The 8,407-nt window shown below is 46.9% G+C and overlaps 1 protein-coding gene across 1 annotated transcript; it reads right to left on the bottom strand.

Annotated features, from left to right (window-relative positions):
• Positions 1 to 829: 829 nt before the first annotated feature.
• Positions 830 to 8,349, bottom strand: C19H19orf38 (chromosome 19 C19orf38 homolog). The gene is made up of 7 exons (XM_029585014.1): positions 8,219 to 8,349; positions 8,074 to 8,130; positions 7,879 to 7,971; positions 4,766 to 4,793; positions 3,371 to 3,417; positions 3,180 to 3,217; positions 830 to 1,311 (listed from the first exon to the last, which is right to left on the bottom strand). The coding sequence occupies exons 1-7, from the start codon at positions 8,247 to 8,249 to the stop codon at positions 1,204 to 1,206; spliced, it is 402 nt and encodes a 133-aa protein (XP_029440874.1). The 5' UTR covers positions 8,250 to 8,349; the 3' UTR covers positions 830 to 1,203.
• Positions 8,350 to 8,407: the final 58 nt, after the last annotated feature.

Genomic DNA, 8,407 nt, shown 5'->3' with positions numbered 1-8,407 from the left:
TGACCAGGTGAGGGACCCTGCTGCTGTGGATTTGTTACAAGCAGGCTGATACAGTACAGTGCGCTCCGTCGGAGGTCCCAAAAGTTTAAAATAATCAAAAATTTAAAAACATTTTTAAATCGGCCAGCGGCTCCCGGGCTGAAAACCGGACGCTCAGTTTTCCCAGCGTCTGGTTTCCGAGCCCGTGGCTGTCAGCGGGTTTGAGAACCGACGCCGGCAAAATTGAGCGTCGGCTGTCAAATCCGGTGACAGCCACCGCTCCTGTTCAAAAAGAGGCGCAGGGGACCCGCTAGTGTCCCTAGCGCCTCTTTTTACCGCGGGCTCTAATTTGAATACATTATTTTTCTGAATCGTGCACACAGGAGAGTGGGCACTCGTCCGCTCTCCTGCGCCGTTTACTGTATGGGCCTGATAGTAATGAGTGCAGAGCCTCTGAATATATCACATAAACATCATCAATCGCCTAATCATTTTTTATTAACATTCTTATACAAACTTATCTTTTTAAAAATCTTCTTCATACCCCCAGCATGTGATGTTTTCAACAACAAGCTATCCCACAATCTTAATAATTAAAGCATAATGTTATTTTAACATTATATGTACCTCTGATCATTTTCATGATGTTTGTGAATTTGTTACAGCCAGGCTTGCTCTCATTATCCCATAGGAGGCGCATTGGGGTTCTAGGGCCCATCCCAATATTTGCATTGCCACCTTTGTGTAGGCCGGGATGGTCCCTGTGTAATGGTATCCGCTCCAGACAAAATGCAAGAACCGGACATAGAAGAAAAAGCACTTAACCGAGCATGGAAGTCACACACGAGGCTGAGTTTTACACAAATTGACTTTTATCACCAAAATTTGCAATATTGATACACAGTAATGAAATAGCAAATGGCACATTGTTAAATTTTGTTTGTGAGCGAGTGTGCAGATGGCATGACAGAGGCCAGGGAGAGGTGCCAGGAGACATCCGTCATCATCTTCAAGAAAGCAGCTGCCCGATGTCGCCTTGGGGTGGCGGTAACCGTGCCATCTGCGCTGCACTCCTGCCATCTGCCAGCGCAAGGCTCCAATAGGAACCAATTGTCCGGAAAGTAGCAGTGGCATGGAAAATGGAGGTCGAAGGCCATTCCTTCTATCCGTCCCATCAGAGGAGAAGATGTGCCAGAAGTCGCCGGTGCTTGTCCTGTGCCTGTGTTAAGATCTGAAGGTGCTGAACTGGGGGCTGGCAACAGAGAAAGGTCTCGGGAAAGCTGCAGGGTCGGAATTAGGGTCCTGGCTGTGCACAGCCTTTGGCTGCCATTTCTTAGAGAAGAGAGAGAAAGGGAGAGAGAGAAAGACGGTCAGAATGAACCCACGGAAGCACAGACTGTAAACGCTACCGGTGAGGACTCGGAAGACGCGGAGTCTGAGGTCCAAGTCCAGAATTCACTTTTGGTCCTAACCTTGGTTCTGCCTCTGCATCTTTCTCTGATCTTCATAAGAACATAAGAAATTGGCATGCTGGGTCAGACCAAGGGTCCATCAAGCCCAGCATCCTGTTTCCAACAGAGGCCAAACCAGGCCACAAGAACCTGGCAATTACCCAAACACCAAGAAAATCCCATGCTACTGATGCAATTAATAGCAGTGGCTATTCCCTAAGGAAACTTGATTAATAGCCATTAATGGACTTCTCCTCCAAGAACTACACCAAACCTTTTCTGAACCCAGCTACACTAACTGCACTAACCACATCCTCTGGCAACAAATTCCAGAGCTTTATTGTGCGTTGAGTGAAAAAGAACTTTCTCCGATTACTCTTAAATGTGCTACTTGCTAACTTCATGGAGTGCCCCCTAGTCCTTCTATTATCCGAAAGAGTAAATAACCGAGTCACATCTACCTGTTCTAGACCTCTCATGATTTTAAACACCTCTATCATATCCCCCCTCAGCCGTCTCTTCTCCAAGCTGAACAGCCCTAACCTCCTTCAGCCTTTCCTCATAGGGGAGCTGTTCCATTCCCTTTATCATTTTGTTGCCCTTCTCTGTACCTTCTCCATCACAATTATATCTTTTTTGAGATGCGGCGACCAGAATTGTACACAGTATTCAAGGTGGGGTCTCACCATGGAGCGATACAGAGGCATTATGACATTTTCCGTTTTATTCACCATTCCATGTTACATTCCTCGTTGCCTCAGTATAGCTGCCCCCGAATAAGTTAGAAAAACAGCTCTCCCACCTTTGGAGATGCATCCCCGAGACGGCTGCAGGTCTGTTATTGAAAAGCTGTACGTTGGCTCTTACGCACTGCGCGGCCGATGTAAGAAGGTGAGCTGGAGCTGCCGCGGGTTTGTGCGAGCCTGTACGTGCGTTGGTTTGTGTGTTCCCTCCTGCAAAGCCCTGTACAGAGATGTAATGAGGGTTTTGTGCGTGGGTCGTATTACATTGGCCCCTGCGTGGCCTGCAAACTCCTGCCCAATGTTTACAGACCTGCGGTTTTTCTGCGTGAGTGCGTGCTAATGGCATGCACAGGAGGCGAATATGTGTTCATGAGCAATGCAGGAAGCCACGCCAGCAGGGAGATCGGGTTAGTGTGGGTGTTTTAATGTGGGTTTTAGCGCCTGGCGTGGAGACCGGTTTTCTTTGATGTTTTTGCGGGTAAGCCAAGCGGCGGACGGAACGGGCAGAGAGAAGGCAGCTTCTCGAGGAGGCTGAATCGCTGATCTGCATTTTACACTCTCGCCGGCAGTTGGGAGGCCGATCATGAAGGGATTAAGCTATCGCTCAACCCCCAGCTTCACATCAACTTCTGGACCACTAATTTATTCATCGTTTTGAAGACGAAAGTCTTCCGCCCTGAAAGTCAACCGCAGGCGTTCACACCCTGATGGGTGTCTGCGCAGAACTGCGCATTTTACCACGCGGGGGCCATTGGCACGCATCACGGCGCTTATGTTTGGTGCGCACTGATTTTATGCGCATATCTAATTAGCACACGTGACCATTATTACATCCTGCGCTTCCGTTGGTTTTTGCCGTGCACGCCCAAAAAAAACTGCGCAGGAAAAAATCACAGATTTCAGGGCGGGTCGTATTACATCGGCCCCTGCGTGGCCTGCAAACACCTGCCCAATATCTCCAAAGAGCTTTCAAACTACTCAAGAGCCAGTGATAAATGAGACTTACCACAGGGTCAGAGAACACTGCGTTATCAAAGGTCAGATCTGTAAGGAAAGGAGAGAGAGAGATGAAGTCTCTGAGAAATTCATCACTACTTTGAGACTCTGTTAAGGGTCCTGACAAAAGGACTCAGTGCTCAGTTTAAATGATTCACAATCTTCATTACCACTCTAGCAAATATAGAGCTCTGCACAAACCTATGTGATGAGAGTCCACGTTTTCTGTCCAGCAGGATTCCTTCTCCCTGTAAAATGACCACAAGATCAGATACAACTGCTTATGGTAATAGGGAGGTCACTGAGCTCCCCCATACCTAGAGCTGACAGACTCCGTATCCCTGCTCCCATCCCCTGATCCCTCCAGTCCTAGAGGTGACAGGCTCTGTATCCCTGCTCCCATCCCCTGATCCCTCCAGTCCTAGAGGTGACAGGCTCTGTATCCCTGCTCCCGTCCCCTGATCCCTCCAGTCCTAGAGGTGACAGGCTCTGTATCCCTGTTCCCGTCCCCTGATCCCTCCAGTCCTAGAGGTGACAGGTTCTGTATCCCTGCTCCCGTCCCCTGATCCCTCCAGTCCTAGAGGTGACAGGCTCTGTATCCCTGCACCCGTCCCCTGATCCCTCCAGTCCTAGAGGTGACAGACTCTGTATCCCTGCTCCCGTCCCCTGATCCCTCCAGTCCTAGAGGTGACAGGCTCTGTATCCCTGCTCCCGTCCCCTGATCCCTCCAGTCCTAGAGGTGACAGGCTCTGTATCCCTGCACCCGTCCCCTGATCCCTCCAGTCCTAGAGGTGACAGGCTCTGTATCCCTGCTCCCATCCCCTGATCCCTCCAGTCCTAGAGGTGACGGGCTCTGCATCCCTGCTCCCATCCCCTGATCCCTCCAGTCCTAGAGGTGACAGGCTCTGTATCCCTGTTCCTGTCCCCTGATCCCTCCAGTCCTAGAGGTGACAGGCTCTGCATCCCTGCTCCCATCCCCTGATCTCTCCAGTCCTAGAGGTGACAGGCTCTGTATCCCTGCTCCCATCCCCTGATCCCTCCAGTCCTAGAGGTGACAGGCTCTGTATCCCTGCTCCCATCCCCTGATCCCTCCAGTCCTAGAGGTGACAGGCTCTGTATCCCTGCTCCCATCCCCTGATCCCTCATCCTAGAGCTGGGGCCATTCCGTATCTCCCAGGGATACCTGTATTGCTTACTGATATACAATAAGAAATTGAGATTTGTTTCTATAAAAGTTTGGTGTGGTATCCTTGTATCCGTGGAGAAGCGCTTTAAGCGTGTTTGGTGCGTAACAATCCCATGAGCTCTCCATTACTAGAGGTTACAGGACTCTGTATCCCTGCATCCATCCCCTGAGCAATCTGGGTTCCTATGCTGCTGTCAAAAATGATTTTTTATGACTGTTATCAAAGCAGAGGCCAAGCCACTCCTAGCCCTTGATCCGATAAATCACTTGCAAAATCCTCCCTTTTTCTTCTAACGTTAATATCATATGCTCTTTCCACCATGAGCCTGTATTCCTAGCACAGCCATTTGCATGCTCAGGACAGTCGATTCGTCATCCATGGCCCACAGGACCTGCCCTGCGATCCTCACCTTCTCTTTTGTCTCCGTGCAGCTTTTACTAGCGAAAAGAAAAACAAAGACAGGGAAAATTAAGCATGCCATCAGTATTGTCCAACAAATGATACTGACGGGCCAGGTCAAACTGGTAGAGTTGTGACACCATATGTTAAGGATGGCATAGGGTTAAACAGGATAGGAATCCTGCAGGAAACAAAACGCACTGTGGAATCTTTATGGCTAGAAATTCCCTGCGTGATGGGGACGAGTATACCAGTGCGGGTATGTTATCATCCTCCCAGCCAGGATGAAGAGACAGACAGTGAAATGCTAACAGAAATTAGGAATGGTAAATAAACTATTAGGAAACAATAATAATAGTGTTTTAAACAGCACCCACATCGAATGCAAGCTTTTATCCTAGGCAACTGCTCCTTTCGGTTTTTTTCTAACAAATGACCTCATTTTATCACCATCTCCTTGTTTAAAGTGAAGTGCCAGCACAGTAGTTTTCCTTAGTGTCTTCTGATTACATTATGATCACTGTTGCCAAGTAGCCCTACCTATGTTACCTTTCACACCAGATCCTGTGTCGCAGTGAGGACTGGATGTAGAGTATTCTCCCCTCTTGGTTCCAGGACCTGTTGCTCCATGAAGCAGTCGTTTATGGCATCTAGAAGTTTTACCGCCCTAGTATGTCCTGACGAGACATTTACCCAGTCAATATTAGGGTAATTTAAATCTTCTCTATTGTCTATGCCAGACCAGTCCATCCAAGTGGGTTATGCACCTCCTGGCCAGCAGATGGAGACAGAGAAAAAAAGCTCAGGGCAGACTTCACGCCCCCTAAAGGAGTCTCTGGTGCTGCCTTCGGCTCTTCAGTATTTGTCTGCAGCAGATTGTGCAGTCAATATGGACTGGTGCTGCGGCTAAGGGTAGGCCGTTCTGAGGAAGGCTTTAGGCCCAGATTCCAGATGGAGCGTATCTTGAAAACCCAGGCTAGATGTACTTAATGCGGTAAAAGATGGATAGAAGGAAGACCAAACGACTGCCAGCATGGTTAAACGACGAGGCGAAAGAGGCTCTTTAAGCCAAAAGAACTTCTTTCAAAAACTGGAAAGGGGAATCCAAATGAAGAAAAATATGACAGAGCACAAACACTCTCGAGTTAGAAGTAAAGCATTGATAAGGCAGGGCAAAACCGAATGTAAAAAGAAGCTTGCCAGAGATGCAAAAACTCTTTTCAAGTGCACTTAAAGCAAGAAGTCTGTGAGCGAGTTGGTTAGATCACTTGGGTAGGCCAAGAGGTAAAAGGGGCTCCCAGGGAAGGCAAGGCCATGGCAAAAAAGTCTAAACGAGTTCTTTCCCTCGGGTCTTGACTCAGGAGGGTGTTAGATATTTTACACCAGAAACATTCTCTGAGGGCGGTGATTCACTGGAAATTACGCAAATAACACAGCACCAAGAAGATATAATAGAGCTAACTGACAAGCTAAAAAGTAACAAATTGGTGGGACCGGACGGTATACAGAGTTCTGAAAAGGCTAAAAAATGAAAATCGCAGACTTTACTTGTAATCTCATTCAAATCAGCTACAGTACCTGAGTATTGGAGGGTGGCCAACGCCATTTTTTAAAAAGGGTTCAAGGGGTGATCAGGAAACCACAGGCAAAATGGTAGAAGACCAAAATGGCTGGCCATGTGGGTAGACCCATACTAATGGGGTGGAGCCAACATGCATTTAGCAAAGGGAAGTCTTGCCTTACAAATCTGTTAGTTTTTTTGTTTTTTTTTTTCGAAGGGATAAATAAACATGGACAAGGGTGAGCCGGTTGATGTACTGTATCTGGATTTTCAAAAGACGTTTGATCAGGTCCCTCATGAGAGTCTCATCAGGAAATTAAAGTCATAGGATAGGAAGTAATATCCTGTTGTGGACTGATAACTGCCTAAAAAAAAATAGACAACAGAGAGTAGAACTAAACGTTTTTTTTAAGGGAGGAAGGTAAATAGTGGAGTACCCCAGGGATTTGTACAGGGACCGGTGCTTTTTAATATTTATTTATAAGTGATCTGGAACAGGGAGTGATGAGTGAGGTGATCAAACATTAGGAAAAGGAGCTTGGAGTCTTTGAGGACAATCCTTGGAAATCCTTGGCTCTGTGTGCAGTGGTGGTCAAAAAAATCAGATAAAACGATGAGTATTCTAAGGAAAGGAATTCAAAATAAAACACATAATATCATAACACCTCTGCGACCTCACCTTGAATACTGTGTGCATTTCTGGTTGTTTCATCTAAAAAAAAACAAACATTGTGGGACTAGGAAAGGTACAGGAAGGTGACCAAAATAAAAAAGATGGATCAGCTCCCCAATGAGAAAAGGCTACACAGGTTAGGTCTCTTCAGCCTGGAAAAGAGACAGCTGAGAGGAGATATGATAGAGGTCTATAAAATCATGAGTGGGGTGGAACAGTTATTTACCTTTTCAAATAATACTAGGACCAGGGGACAATCCATGAAGCTAATAGGTAGCACATTTAAAACAAAACAGAGACTATTTTGTTTTACTCTGTGCACAATTAAACTTTGGAATAGCAGAGGATGTGGTGAAAGCTGTTAATTCCTGGAGAGGAAAAGTCTATAAATCATTATTAGCTATGTAGATTTGGGCAAGCCACTGCTTATCCCAGTTAGAAGCAAGAAGAACCGGATCTATTCTTTGGGATTCTGCCGGGTACTTGTGACCTGGACTGGACAGGATGCTGGGCTCAATAGACCTTGGTCTGACTCAATATGGCACCTCAAATCCACATCCCAGGACCTCTTGTGCTCTTACAATAACCCTTCCGACTGGCAGAAAGAAACATTAGGAGGAGTGAATGCAAGCTACCACTAACTTCATGCAAGCATCTTCTTTTTAATATCTTTGTGGGAACTCTATTAAACGCTGCATCAAAATTCTGATTATTCGTAATGCGTGCATTCCCCCAGACTGATTTCACTTTCTAGAATCGATTCGGAGTCTTCCAGTCTGGAAAACTCTCTGGGAGCAAGGGCACAATTTATTATTATTATTATTATTATATTATTCTATATATCATGAAATTTCAGCTGTAGAAGTGATGGAGTCTGGATCCCGCATACCTCGTCTGACGGCCAGAACCACTGTCACCAGCGAAAGAATGAGAATCATCCCAGCAGCGCAGCCCACGGACACCGGCACCAGCCAGGCGGGATCTGAAAGCAGCGGCAGGAGAAAAGTAAAGAAGCTCCCATCCTGAAACCTCCAGCCCAGGCCGTCTCCCTTTACGGGTTTTTTGTTTTTTTTTAGGTCATTACCTGTTTTTGCGGCGGAAGCAGGGGACAGAGTGGAAGAGTTCGTAGACCCTGTGTGCTCTGAAAGAAACGGAGGACGCTGAATTTTCACATCCTGGTAGAATGCTCCAAACCTGATAAAGACCGGCAGGGAAGAGAGAAGCCTTACCGTGCAGGAGGCTGGGAGTCGTGGGGGACATCGTTCCAGGGTTTCTAGGGATTGCACTCAGACACCCAGCGACACGGGAAGCAAGTTTCTTTTTGCAGTCAGAGCAGAAAAGGGGAACCAAGCTTTCTACAAGATGTCAAGGAAGTTACTCACCAGAATTTCTTCATCATGCTATTTTTCTTTTCACCC

Source organism: Rhinatrema bivittatum, chromosome 19 (genome assembly GCF_901001135.1).
Source record: "Rhinatrema bivittatum chromosome 19, aRhiBiv1.1, whole genome shotgun sequence".
NCBI lineage: Eukaryota > Metazoa > Chordata > Amphibia > Gymnophiona > Rhinatrematidae > Rhinatrema > Rhinatrema bivittatum.
This window is presented reverse-complemented; position numbering and strand designations above follow the sequence as displayed.

Excerpts from the sequence above, each read along its gene's own strand:
- C19H19orf38 (XM_029585014.1), bottom strand. The coding sequence starts at position 8,249 with ATGTCCCCCACGACTCCCAGCCTCCTGCACG. Across the intron at positions 8,131-8,218 it reads GACTCCCAGCCTCCTGCACG|AGCACACAGGGTCTACGAAC; the intron begins GTAAGGCTTCTC and ends CGTTTCTTTCAG. Across the intron at positions 3,218-3,370 it reads CGTGGACTCTCATCACATAG|ATCTGACCTTTGATAACGCA; the intron begins GTTTGTGCAGAG and ends CTTTCCTTACAG.